Source organism: Wallemia mellicola, assembly GCF_000263375.1.
Source record: "Wallemia mellicola CBS 633.66 unplaced genomic scaffold WALSEscaffold_7, whole genome shotgun sequence".
NCBI classification, from domain to species: Eukaryota; Fungi; Basidiomycota; class Wallemiomycetes; order Wallemiales; family Wallemiaceae; genus Wallemia; species Wallemia mellicola.
This window is the reverse complement of record NW_006531964.1, coordinates 360,527-373,493: the sequence shown is the minus strand read 5'-3', so window position 1 is coordinate 373,493 and position 12,967 is coordinate 360,527. Positions and strand designations below refer to the sequence as shown.

At 41.8% G+C, this 12,967-nt stretch overlaps 8 protein-coding genes across 8 annotated transcripts; 5 read left to right on the top strand and 3 right to left on the bottom strand.

Moving 5' to 3' along the window:
- Positions 1-357: 357 nt before the first annotated feature.
- Positions 358-1,464, top strand: WALSEDRAFT_28384 (GroES-like protein; the record flags this gene model as incomplete). The annotated part of the gene is made up of 3 exons (XM_006957888.1): positions 358-490; positions 537-641; positions 686-1,464. The coding sequence occupies 3 exons, from the start codon at positions 358-360 to the stop codon at positions 1,462-1,464; spliced, it is 1,017 nt and encodes a 338-aa protein (XP_006957950.1).
- Positions 1,465-2,740: 1,276 nt separating this feature from the next.
- On the top strand, positions 2,741-4,041 carry WALSEDRAFT_32278 (GroES-like protein). Its single transcript, XM_006957887.1, has 6 exons — positions 2,741-2,878; positions 2,924-3,028; positions 3,073-3,285; positions 3,333-3,334; positions 3,379-3,785; positions 3,831-4,041. Exons 1-6 carry the CDS (start codon positions 2,746-2,748, stop codon positions 3,985-3,987), a joined length of 1,017 nt encoding a protein of 338 aa, XP_006957949.1. The 5' UTR covers positions 2,741-2,745; the 3' UTR covers positions 3,988-4,041.
- On the bottom strand, positions 4,035-4,984 carry WALSEDRAFT_68608 (alpha/beta-hydrolase; the record flags this gene model as incomplete). Its single annotated transcript, XM_006957886.1, has 2 exons — positions 4,035-4,875; positions 4,919-4,984. 2 exons carry the CDS (start codon positions 4,982-4,984, stop codon positions 4,048-4,050), a joined length of 894 nt encoding a protein of 297 aa, XP_006957948.1. The 3' UTR covers positions 4,035-4,047.
- Positions 4,985-5,382: 398 nt separating this feature from the next.
- Positions 5,383-8,616, top strand: WALSEDRAFT_60179 (threonine synthase). Its single transcript, XM_006957883.1, has 4 exons — positions 5,383-6,389; positions 6,436-6,501; positions 6,553-6,949; positions 7,000-8,616. Exons 3-4 carry the CDS (start codon positions 6,899-6,901, stop codon positions 8,563-8,565), a joined length of 1,617 nt encoding a protein of 538 aa, XP_006957945.1. The 5' UTR covers positions 5,383-6,389; positions 6,436-6,501; positions 6,553-6,898; the 3' UTR covers positions 8,566-8,616.
- Positions 5,395-6,051, top strand: WALSEDRAFT_28381 (orotate phosphoribosyltransferase; the record flags this gene model as incomplete). Its single annotated transcript, XM_006957885.1, has 1 exon — positions 5,395-6,051. The coding sequence occupies one exon, from the start codon at positions 5,395-5,397 to the stop codon at positions 6,049-6,051; it is 657 nt and encodes a 218-aa protein (XP_006957947.1).
- Positions 6,133-6,871, top strand: WALSEDRAFT_63885 (hypothetical protein; the record flags this gene model as incomplete). The annotated part of the gene is made up of 3 exons (XM_006957884.1): positions 6,133-6,389; positions 6,436-6,501; positions 6,553-6,871. The coding sequence occupies 3 exons, from the start codon at positions 6,133-6,135 to the stop codon at positions 6,869-6,871; spliced, it is 642 nt and encodes a 213-aa protein (XP_006957946.1).
- A 19-nt stretch (positions 8,617-8,635) lies between the features above and the next one.
- WALSEDRAFT_32276 (tubulin-domain-containing protein) lies at positions 8,636-10,526 on the bottom strand. Its single transcript, XM_006957882.1, has 9 exons — positions 10,504-10,526; positions 10,425-10,449; positions 10,355-10,370; positions 10,295-10,308; positions 10,188-10,249; positions 10,101-10,141; positions 10,020-10,050; positions 8,964-9,970; positions 8,636-8,912 (listed from the first exon to the last, which is right to left on the bottom strand). The coding sequence occupies exons 1-9, from the start codon at positions 10,512-10,514 to the stop codon at positions 8,764-8,766; spliced, it is 1,356 nt and encodes a 451-aa protein (XP_006957944.1). The 5' UTR covers positions 10,515-10,526; the 3' UTR covers positions 8,636-8,763.
- A 120-nt stretch (positions 10,527-10,646) lies between these two features.
- On the bottom strand, positions 10,647-12,523 carry WALSEDRAFT_63882 (tubulin-domain-containing protein; the record flags this gene model as incomplete). Its single annotated transcript, XM_006957881.1, has 12 exons — positions 10,647-10,661; positions 10,715-10,842; positions 10,888-11,030; positions 11,079-11,203; positions 11,250-11,663; positions 11,714-12,038; positions 12,089-12,119; positions 12,165-12,205; positions 12,251-12,312; positions 12,359-12,388; positions 12,433-12,457; positions 12,513-12,523. 12 exons carry the CDS (start codon positions 12,521-12,523, stop codon positions 10,647-10,649), a joined length of 1,350 nt encoding a protein of 449 aa, XP_006957943.1.
- Positions 12,524-12,967: the final 444 nt, after the last annotated feature.

Genomic DNA, 12,967 nt, shown 5'->3' with positions numbered 1-12,967 from the left:
AGGTCTACTGCATAATTTGACTTCCAAGTTTATTCGAAGCCCTGTAGCTGGGGACGTTTCTAACTGAGGTGAAGTTGATATTTTTGATGCGGTAGGAAATTTAAGTAAGTTAGCTATAAAATTTTGACAATCTAAGCTACATCATATACTAGGTAATGTCATAACTGTTCTACTGGAAGGGTACGCAAAAAAGCAGCTTCACTAACCATCAAGATATAAATTATATTCAACGGTTTGCAAAACTATTCTAGAAGAATTATTATAAATACAATGACGTAAAACCTCCACCTTCTATTTTAAATTCCTGGGAGTCAAAGCTTCTACTTTTTTTTTGGAAACACATCAGAAGTTAACAAAATGACAGAATTCAAAGCATTTAGAGGACAACAAGACGGCAAGATTGTCCAATCAACTGGAAAAGTACCTGAACTTGGCCAACATGATGTTTTGATCAAGCTCACTCACGCTGGTCTCTGCTTCACGGATGTTCGTACGTGTGAAATCTTATTAAATGGTACATCTGACACTATAAATAGACTACGTTCAAGCTGGTATTGCTCTCGGCCACGAACCAGTAGGAAAGGTCACCAAGGTTGGTACTGACGTCAGACATTTGAAGGAAGGTGACGTCGTCGGATATGGTAAGGATGCAATTCAATTGTTGAATGTTTCTAATGTCATCTAGGATACAACCACGGAAGTTGTGACACCTGTGACGAATGTCGCATTGGTAATGACACCCTTTGTGGTTCAAGAAGACTTTATGGTGAAGCTGACACTGACTTTGGTGCGTTCGGTGAATACGCCCAAGTCGAAGAACGTTTCGTCCACAAGATCCCAGACAACTTGGCTCCAGAATACGCCGCACCATTACAATGTGCAGGTGCAACCGTCTTCGCACCATTCTTGAAGTACGACATCAAGCCAATCCACAGAGTTGGTGTCATTGGTATCGGTGGTCTCGGTCACCTTGCCCTTCAATTCGCTAACAAGTGGGGTTGCTCAGTTGGTGCATTCACCACTTCTGAGAGCAAGGCAGATGAAGCTAAGTCATTTGGTGCTCACGACGTTATCGTCACTAAGCGTCCAGATGGTGAGAGCTTTGTTCCAAAGTCTGACGCTGAGAAGTTTGATTTCATTATCTGCACTGTCTCATCACAAGTTCCTTGGGACAACTACTTTGACTGCTTAAAGCCACGCGGTCAAATCATCCCACTTGGTGTTGACTTCGGCAAGTTTGAGACTAACCGTTACTTCTCCTTGCTCGCTCGCGAGAACAAGATCGGTGGTAACATTGTCTCAAATAGATATCAACACCAAAAGATGTTGGAATTCTGTGCTAGACACGGTATCAAGCCAGCAATCGAGTTACTTGACTTGACTGAGGAAAACATCAACAAGGCACTCGGAAGGCTTCAAAAGAATGACGTTCGTTACCGTTTCGTCTTCAAGCACTTGGAATAAATGTCTCAGAATGCGAAGTTGTAAATCAAGATGCCTTGTGTAAAGTATTATGATAGTTTAATATTTAATGTTTTAGTTATTCATATTAATCTTTGATTATTATGTACGATGGTTTTGTGTTTTGGTGAAAAAGCGGTGGTATCGAATCAATAAACAAAAATACTTGGACGAAGTATTGAAGTTTTGTTGCTCATACATTCTCATACGATATCTGTCGGTTAATAGTTATACAGATGATATGCAAAGTAGGAAAGGCCAGTTATTCGGGGAAGATCTGTTCACTATTGATGTATATATGTTTGGCTCAACATAGATACCGTTATGGTAGAAGATAGCCTGTCAGATCGACTATAATAGCAATTATCAAGATTATACTCTACTGATATACCTGGACAAAACAGCATAACAAAATGGCTGCTTTGCATATATCATAACTCGGGAGTTAACACTGTCAGTTCAAACTGTCTTCCGAGAATTACTTTGCATTATTACAGAACTTTTTACTTGACTGTCTAAGTGTAGCATGCCTATCCAAGATGTTCAGGATGATCTCACATTTTGTTTAGTCGATGAATGATAAGATGTTTTGTAAAACATTCAGTAATCAAAGACGCATTCTGCTTGTAATACGATCCGGTGAGATCAGTGAAACGCTTTGAAGTGCGCAATTTCAAAATCTTCATTTTACACACTTATCCTTTCAAACCATATGAATGTTTTCGGAATTATAATAAACTGAAATCTAATAGATACGTGTCGAATGATACATTGCCACCAGGAACCAATGTGATTATGAAATGGTTACAAATTTTTGAAAATATATTTGCAGAGCCTGTCATGATAGAACGAAGATATCCGGTATTCCTGACAGTGTTATTTGGATTCTTTCTCCTTGATATCAGAATGCTTATCAGTTTAGCAGCCCCACTGACTAAAAGCGGTGCTAAGCGAGTGTCAAAAATTACATAATTTGCACTAATATGTCAAAAGTTCTCGGTTTACGTCGACATCTTTCAAATTGACACTCCTAAGTGGTCATTACCTGAGTCAACTTTAATCACTCTCGAAAATTTTACAGAGAAAACTTGAGTTCGTACGTATGATGCAACATCGTAAGCCGAGAATTAGGGCCATATGAATGGAAATTTATTTATAATGTTTCAGATTGATTTGTCAGGGTTTCGCTGAGTTATATTGCTCAACCTCCACATCCTCTAAAACTTTGCAGATACGGTTCTTCTCGCTTATCAACACAATTTATCGACAAAAACAAGAAAAACAATGACTGAGTTCAAGGCATACAGAGGTACTGAGAGTGGTAAGATCGTTGAATCTACCGGTAAAGTAGGCGATATCGGCAGTAGCGACGTCTTGATCAAACTCACTCACGCTGGTCTTTGTTTCACTGATGTTCGTAAGTAACGGTATTACGAATAGTATATACACTAACGCATTCAAGACTTTATTGAAGCTGGTATCGTTCTCGGACACGAACCAGTTGGTAAAGTTGAGAAGACCGGCTCTGACGTCAAACACTTAAGCGAAGGTGATGTTGTTGGTTATGGTTAGTTAGAGCTTAGAAATGTAGACTCGCTAACAAAGATAAAGGTTACGTCCACGGTTCATGCGATACCTGTGACGAATGTCGTTCAGGTAACGACACCCTTTGTCCTTCAAGACAACTTTACGGAGAAACTGATACAGATTTCGGTGGATTCGGAAAGTACGCTAAGGTGAACGAGCGTTTCGTACACAAGATTCCTGCAGGTATGGCACCTGAACATGCCGCACCATTGCAATGTGCTGGTGCAACTGTTTTCTGTGAGTTACTTAGAGAAATGTAGGGTGCATTCTAATAATAATTATAGCAGTGAGTTGTTCGACGTGATTGCACGCTTATCTAACTGTCGACAGCCATTCTTGAAGTACGACATCAAGCCAATCCACAGAGTTGGCGTCATTGGTATCGGTGGTCTTGGCCACCTTGCCCTTCAAGTTGCCAACAAATGGGGTTGCTCAGTTGGTGCATTTACCACCTCTGAGAGCAAGGCAGATGAGGCTAAGTCATTTGGTGCTCACGACGTTATCGTCACTAAGCGCGCAGATGGCGAAAGCTTTGTTCCAAAGTCTGACGCTGAAAAGTTTGATTTCATTCTCTGCACTGTTTCTGGTCAAGTCCCATGGGACCAATACATTGATTGCTTAAAGCCACGCGGTGTTGTCATTCCACTCGGTGTTGACTTCGGCAAGTTCGAAACCAACCGCTACTTCTCTCTCCTCGCTAGAGAGAACAAAGTCGGTGGTAGCTTTGTCGCTACTAGGTGAGTTCCTATCTCTGGAGAGAGCCTTTACCTTACTGTTCATAGATTCGAACACTACAAGATGTTGGAATTCTGCGCTAGACACTCCATCAAGCCAGCTATTGAGATGCTCGACTTGAATGAGGAGAACATTAACACTGCTTTCGATAGACTCCAAAAGAACGACGTTCGCTACCGATTCGTATTGAAGCACTCAGAGTAGAGGATTAGACTTTTGTTATCAGTATACTAGATCTATTAATTAATTTATTATCGCTTATAATTACATATGTGTCTTGATAAAATTGCTCACTGTCCTGCTCCAGGTGGTACTAGTGTACGCGTTTTCGTGTAGCGCACCCTGTATTACTTCTAACTGCGAGTTAGAGATCAGTGAGTGAAGTGCCTCACCATGGGCTCGCGGAACGAGCTCATCATTTTCGCTAATGAGTATGAGCGTTTTGGCTTTGACCTTATGTGCCACGCTCTTTGCATCCCATTTATCGAACGCTAACCTATGTAGATGCCAATAGGGTATGCGGGGGCTTATGAAATAAGCCTTTATCATATCTGGTATACTCCCAAACGCGTTCTCCAGTATCAATCCGTTGATATTCTCGTCGTGGAGGTGCTCAGCTAGGAGAATCGTCGATATTGCACCACCTAGACTGTGTCCGTATATGAAAATCGGTGATTCAGGATATCGTTCGCATGTCTTCTGCAAAGCACACCTGTAATCCTCAAGCAATTTCGTTTGAGTGGGTCGACGCCGACTGCTTGTCCAATAGGAGGATGGTGCGAATGCGATTATTTTCAAGTCATCAACGCAGGCTTTATCGTGAAGTAACTTATGGAATACAGGTAATCTCGATAGTGGATTGCCGGCATTTCCTTGTAAGTAGAACAGAATTGACGGTTTATTATTATCTCCTGCACTTTTTCGACAAACTTCCAAGCCGTCTAAGCGTACTTTGGGTGAGACATCCGCTGAAATCTTTCGCACGTCGAATGGACCGAGAGTGTCGATATCCCTAAGTAATTCTTGACGAGCGCCTATTGGAGAGTACCCCATGTATATGATTCTGCGCTGGAATGCTACTAACATCATGCACTGGTTGCGTTAGTTTTCATGTATATTTAGCAAGAAGACAAACTTTAAATGTCCATAAGGATAGAGGTAAACCGACTATAGTACTAACTAAAGTTGGAATTGTGGGCATTTTAGAGAATATTTAGCTGGACATTTGACAGCAGCTTCTCAAGAATGAACGACGATCATCAAATGGTTAAAATGGCGAATTCATCCCAGTAATAGCTATAAATTTATCATTTATAGTCTCCTCAGTGTAGATGTACTGTGTTATAGCTCATACACTGTTCATCCCGCTGTTGGAAAGCTTAAAAGTCTTCTCTTGCGAGAAAACTTGTGTAGAAACACTTACTGCGTTGAATATTGGCTATTTGAGATAAAAAAGACTCATCTGGTCTAAGTTTGCAACGCTAAAGCAAAACTTCTGGTGTGATTATAACGAGCTGTTTAGTGTGAGCAGTTTACGATATACATCAATAGTGACATTATGTTTGTAAATATACCTATAATAGATTATTACCTTCTTTTATTATTACAATCATGTCTGGATTAGCAAATTATCAGAAAGAGTTCATCACGACTTGTTTGTCTAACAAGATCTTAAAATTCGGCACTTTCACACTCAAGAGTGGCAGAACATCACCTTACTTCTTCAACGCAGGCGATTTATCGACTGGTGAACTCGTCCTTATGACGGCGAGAGCCTACGCAGAGGCAATCCTCGCCAGCGGCGTTAAGTTTGACATGTTATTCGGTCCTGCATACAAGGGAATACCATTAGTTGCAGCCACTGCGCTTATCTTGCAATCTGAACATAAGATTAACGTACCATTTGCATTTGACAGAAAAGAGGCTAAAACACACGGTGAAGGTGGTAACATAATTGGTGCACCATTCAAAGGAAAAGTTTTAGTTTTAGACGATGTTATCACAGGTGGTACATCGATCAGACACTCGATAAACCTTATCAAGAATGCAGGCGAACAGGCAGAATTCGCTGGTGTTGTCGTCAGTGTCGATAGACAAGAGAAGGGTCAAGGTGAAAAGTCAGCCATTCAGGAAGTTGAGTCGGAATACGGTGTTAATGTCTTTAGCGTCATCGGTATGACAGATATTATCAAATATCTCGAGACTACTCAAGCGGATCAAGCATTAATTGATCAAATGCTTAAATACAGGGAAACTTATGGTTGTTAAGTAGATTTTTTATTAATAATTTCTTTATTTGGAAGGTATACTTTAGTTTGAAATTTGAGATTCCAGCTGTCATTTAGCGTCATGAGAGGATTATTATACAAAGCAGCTGTTATAGCTTTCAGCACCACAGCCACAGCCATCACCAAGGAGCAATTAGAAGATATTGCGCCAAAGACTTCGAGCTGCACTGATGCCAAATATGCAGACGAGTGTGCAACAAGCGAAGTAGCAGCTGAGCAACTAACTAAGGCCATTGAAGAGCACAAATTGAGTGCAAGTGAGAGTGCAGCAGTTATCGCCTGGCAGTTGAATGAGTCACTTGAGTACCGCTACAATATGTGAGATAAGCTGGCGAAGCAAATATACAACTGACTCGCTATCTAGCAACCATTTCAGTAATGGACAAGAAAAGCACAATCCAGGCCAGGGTTCTCGCTGTATGGCCAACTCGTGAGTGTTTTCTTTTCTTTGTTAAGAAATCAACTCACGGATTTTTTCTAGTCAATTCGTGGCGGCATACGTCGCTGCACACGATGATTTACGTAGTCAATCGCCTGTTGAGCTTGAAGCCAACGCTACGCCTGCCAGTATCACCGGAATGAACATCAGCGACGAAGACAAGGACAAGATTTTAGATCTCGTATTAGATGATGCACACAGCTGGGACGTCGCATTCTGGTTCTACGACAGCCAATGTACAGACAGCGTAAAAGAGCAACTCAAGGACGGTGGCCTCGACGCATTCATGCAACAATGCGTGGGTGGACCAACACCGGAGAAAATATACAACTATTATGAGAAACTATCAGATGTACTCTAAAATCTTTCTTTATTATCTACGACCATTATGCACTATCTATCAACTCGCGGCGGTGACGAGAAATTGAGCTTTGAGGATGTAAGAAGGCTATCGATGTAATATTACAGCGTTTTCTAATCTATCTATAGGCTATCTTACAAGGTCTTGCACCAAATGGCGGATTGTACATTCCATCCGAGATTCCTTCTCTACCAGCGAATTGGGAAGAGAAATGGATAAACCTTCCATTTGAAGAATTGGCTTATGAATTGACAAAGCTGTTTGTCCCAGAGGATTCCATCCCAGCCGACGATCTCAAGGATTTAATAAGAAGATCATACGCTACATTTAGACACAGCGAGCGCACCCCTATCACCCAAGTTGGCAGCAACAGATTCGTCCTTGAATTGTTCCATGGTCCTACCTTCGCTTTCAAGGACGTCGCACTTCAATTCTTAGGCAATCTCTTTGAATACTTCCTCAAGCGTCGCAACGCAAACAAGCAGCCAGGCGACGTCAGAGAGAAGCTAACTATTGTCGGTGCAACTTCAGGTGATACTGGAAGTGCAGCCATCTACGGTGTTAGAGGTAAGGACGATATCAGCATCTTCATCCTCCATCCAAAAGGCAGAGTCTCACCTATCCAGGAAGCCCAGATGACTACCGTACTCGACAGCAATGTACACAACTGCGCTGTTGAGGGTACATTCGACGATTGCCAAGATATCGTCAAGTCATTGTTCTCCGATAAGCCATTTAACGACACACACAAACTCGGTGCAGTAAACTCAATCAATTGGGCTAGAATTCTCTCACAGATTACCTACTACTTCTACTCCTACTTCCTCGCTAAAAAGCAAACACCTGCCGGATCAGAAGTTCAATTCGTCGTCCCAACTGGTAACTTTGGTGATATCTTAGCTGGTTTCTATGCTAAGAAGCTTGGCTTGCCTAGCCAGCCTATGGTTATTGCAACAAATGCAAATGACATTCTCACCAGATTCTGGAGAACTGGTGTATACGAAAAGTATGACTCAAACCAACACGTACAAGCGGTCGAAGGTGCCGTCGAAGCTGCACAAGGCAGTAGTGACGGTAAGCAAGCCTTGGCGGTTGTTGGTGGTGTAAAAGCAACACTCTCACCAGCTATGGATATTCTCGTCTCTTCAAATTTCGAAAGATTACTCTGGTACATTGTTTTAGAATCCATGACAAAGGGTGACAAAATAGCTGCCTCTAAGCAAGTAAACAACTGGATGAATGAGCTTAAAACCAACGGAAGATTCAGCGTTCCAGAGGAAGCCCTTGCTGTTGCAAGACGCGATTTTACAGCGTCATCAGTCAATGATGAACAAACTACCCAAACAATTAAACAATATTTCTCTCAACCAGAGCCAGGCTTCAAGAGCTACACAGTCGATCCACACACAGCTGTTGGTTTGAAAGCATCAAGTGATGTCAAGAACGAGAGCAACGTCTACCAAATTTGCCTTGCAACAGCTCATGCGGCAAAGTTCTCAGAAGCCGTCGAGAATGCACTCAAAGATGAGGCTTCCTTCAACTTCGAAAGAGATGTCTTGCCTACAGAATTCCACGGTTTGATGGACAAGCAAAGAAGAGTCATTGATATCGAAGGTATCGATCCAGAACTCACGAAGAGGGTAGTTGAATCAAAAGCTGTGAAAGAGGCTACTCATGGTAATGTAGGTATTTAGAAATGTCATTTTACTGGGTTTTTTGTAAAAAAAGAATAAAATAGAATTGTTGTTAGGCATATTAATGTAGCGAGCGGAATGGGTATTTATTCATTAAAACGAACAAAAAGAAGAAGTTATTATATTAGTTGGATTTATTATTTTTGAAGGATGAGTGGAAAGATGGGAAGAGAAGTGTTCGGTAGCTCAATGAGATATTTATTGCTCTTCAATGTACTCTTCAGCACCTTCTTCAATGTATTCTTCTTCAATATCTTCGTCAATACCAGCTGCCTCATATTGTTGATATTCTGAAATAAGATCTTGCATATTGGATTCTGCTTCAGTGAATTCCATTTCATCCATACCTGAGTGTTTGTTAGTAATAAATTAAATACGCTTTAAAAATATCAACCAACCTTCACCGGTGTACCAGTGCAAGAAAGCCTTTCTACGGAACATAGCACTGAATTGATCGTGTACACGCTTGAATAAGTCTTGAATAGCGGTTGTGTTTGCAATGAAAGTTGCTGACATCTTTGATCCCTTTGGTGCAATGTTACAGAGTGCAGTTTGTACGTTGTTTGGAATCCATTCAACGAAGTAATCTGAGTTCTTGTTTTGGATGTTGTGCATTTGATCTTCAACTTCCTTCATTGAGACCTTACCACGGAAGTATGCGGCGACGGTCAAGTATCTACCTGATCTTGGGTCAGATGCAGCCATCATGTTTCTTGCGTCGAACATTTGTTGAGTAAGTTCTGGAACGCTGACAGCTCTGTATTGTTGTGATCCTCTAGCTGTCAATGGAGCGTAACCCAACATGAAGAAGTGAAGACGTGGGAATGGAACTAAGTTTACTGCTAATTTTCTCAAATCTGAGTTCAATTGACCTGGGAAACGAAGACAGGTGGTGATACCTGACATAACAATAGAAACCAAGTGGTTGAGGTCACCGTAAGTTGGTGTAGAAAGCTTAAGAGTTCTGAAACAAATGTCGTAGAGTGCTTCGTTATCAATACAGAATGTTTCATCTGAGTTTTCAACCAATTGGTTAACAGACAAGACAGCGTTGTATGGTTCAACAACTGTGTCTGAGACCTTTGGTGATGGAACGACTGAGAAGGTGGCCATCATACGGTCTGGGAATTCTTCTCTGATCTTTGAAACTAAGAGAGTACCCATACCAGAACCGGTACCACCACCAAGAGAGTGGGTGATTTGGAAACCTTGAAGACAGTCACATCCTTCAGCTTCCTTACGGACGACATCAAGGACTGAGTCAACAAGTTCTGCACCTTCAGTGTAGTGACCCTTAGCCCAGTTGTTACCGGCACCTGATTGACCGTGGACCATGTTGTCTGGTCTGAAAAGATCACCGAGTGGTGATGATTTGATTGCGTCCATGGTACCAGGTTCAAGATCACTGAAACGTGGGTGAGACTTTTGGTAAAACACGTAAAAAGGTCACTTACACGAGGACAGCACGTGGTACGTATCTTCCAGCTACAGAATACACGTTAGAATGTCCATTTCAGCTTTCTCGCGTTGCTCACTTTGGGCTTCATTGTAGTAGACGTTGATACGCTCGAGTTGTCTGAATCGATAATGAGCGGACAAAAATAAAACAAAGTAATACTAACTCTGAGACGTTGCCGTGGTAGTTACCAGCGCCGTCAAGACCGTGTTCTTCACCGATAACTTCCTATTTGGCGTAAGAAGGATTTGTGGGAGTAAGCGCACAACCCACCCAGAATTTGGCACCTTGAAACACATTAAACGTTGTAAATGCAACTAAAGTATACCTTACCAATTTGGTTACCACACTACAGCATTCCCTGTCAGCAAAAAACGTCGTACACGTCACCTAAACTACTAACCTGACCAGTTTGAAGGTGTACAATTCTATGAAAGCATTATTAGCTACACATTCATGCGCATATTTACTTATTTACGCACTCTCTTCCCATTTTCAACTCAAAGCGAACTTAAAGATTTGGATCAAAGGCGCTCGAGGTGAGAGCTTTGGCCCTCGCAAGACTAAAGTAACAAATTTTATTTAGATACAACGAAATGGATAAATAAAATGGAATTCAAGAAAGTTATTCTTCGACGTACTGCTTTATTTAATTAGTTATTCGTCAAAGTGACGTGATTTATATTTGCTTACCTCTTCTTCCATAACTTCCTCTTCATAGTACTCTTCTTCTTCAACGCCGGCGTTCTCGTATTGTTGGTATTCTGACAAAAGGTCTGCCATGTTGCTCTCTGCTTCGGTGAACTCCATTTCGTCCATACCTGACGACGTGATCAGTTGGTGTCTTTATTTCTAGCAGTACTTACCTTCTCCTGTGTACCAGTGCAAGAAGGCTTTTCTGCGGAACATAGCGCTGAATTGGTCATTGACACGGTGGAAGAGCTCTTGGATGGATGTGGTATTACCGATGAATGTGACTGCCATCTTGGTGTCTTTTGGTGCGATATCACTGGTATTTTAAAGTCAATAGAGTTGCTAATATTGTAAAGACACTCACCAGTGGGCTGTTTGGATATTGTTTGGAATCCACTCAACAAAGTAAGCAGAGTTCTTGTTTTGTACGGACTGCATTTGGTCTTCGACCTCTTTCATGGAGACCTTACCACGGAAGTATGCGGCGACCTGTTCATGGTTAGGTGTATCGGACAAACTAGATAAATATACTCACTGTCAAGTAACGACCATGTCTTGGGTCTGATGCAGCCATCATGTTCTTAGCATCGAACATCTGTTGGGTAAGCTCAGGGACGCTGACAGCTCTGTACTGAGCATTGCCCTTGGCGGTGAGTGGTGCGTAACCAACCATGAAGAAGTGGAGACGTGGGAACGGAACCATGTTAACAGCCAATTTTCTCAAGTCAGAGTTGAGCTGACCTGGGAAACGGAGACAGGTGGTGATACCAGACATGACGCATGATACAAGTTGATTGAGGTCACCATATCCTGGAGTAGAGAGCTTGAGTGTCTTGAAACAAATATCGTAGAGGGCCTCGTTATCGATACAGAAAGTAAGGTCGGAGTTTTCAACCAATTGGTGGACAGATAAGACAGCGTTGTATGGTTCGACGACGGTGTCAGAAACCTAAATACATTGTTAGTCGCTAAAAGAACGCATGGATAACAAAAACGAACCTTTGGTGATGGAACAACGGAGAAAGTGGCCATCATACGGTCTGGGAATTCTTCTCTAATCTTTGAAATGAGGAGTGTACCCAAACCAGAACCAGTACCACCACCAAGGGAGTGCGCTATTTGGAAACCTTGCAGGCAATCACAATTTTCAGCTTCGCGACGTGTAACATCGAGAATTTGGTCAACAAGTTCGGCACCTTCAGTGTAGTGACCCTTAGCCCAGTTGTTACCGGCTGATGATTGACCGAATATCATGTTATCTGGTCTGAATAAGCCACCGATAGGGCTGGCTTTTACGGTTTCAATTGTACCTGGTTCCAAATCGCTGAGGGACCATCAGTAGTGTCCTAACAAGTTATTTAAGGGTTTCCTTACACTAATACAGAACGTGGGACGAATTTTTTTTCTAAAAGCAAGTTAGATACGTTGTCTTGGGTGTATGTCAACTAACCAGCTGCTTCGTTGTAGTAAACATTGATACGCTCGAGTTGTCTATTCAATTGTTAGATAGAATGCTTTGTTTATCGTGTAACTCACTGGTCGAGGTTACCATAGTAGTTACCTGAACCGTCAATGGCGTGTTCTTCGCTGAGTGTTTCCTGCGTATTCTTAGTAATACTTTAAAACGTATAAATTTCCACTCACCCAGAACTTAGAACCGATTTGGTTACCACACTGCCAGCGTTAGCTACAATCACATACCGAAGTCTCTAACTCACTTGACCCGTTTGTATGTGAACAATTCTATAGAATGATTATATTAGCTATCTATATACGTATATTTCTTATATTCACGTACTCTCTTCCCATTTTTATTTTCTGTCTTAATGATAGTTTTGCGCTAAAGCTAGCCTGACAACTTCTTCTCAAACTGTCATGACCAGAAATTTGTAGTTGACTATGCTACGAACTTAAAAGCAAAATAAAAGCTGTTAGTTACTGCCACATTTCTGTATCACCAGATAGCGGCTGTTCTAGCAAATTTCACAGAACCACCACGACCAAGTCAAGTGCGTTAGCCTATCCATGCTATCATGCTGTTACGTTCGTGGGATAGCAACCCGTCTGTTCGGTCTTTTGTCACCTAAGTCGCTCTATCCCGTTTTGGGCCGGAGTGCAGACTTGAGGGCGTTCAGGCGTCGTGCAAAGATCAGCTTCCACATGACGCGGCTGTTGTCTATTATGGACATCTCATACGGCTGTGGCTACTAAAGCTGACCGACATACAAATTTGTAAAGATGCATTTATTTTTT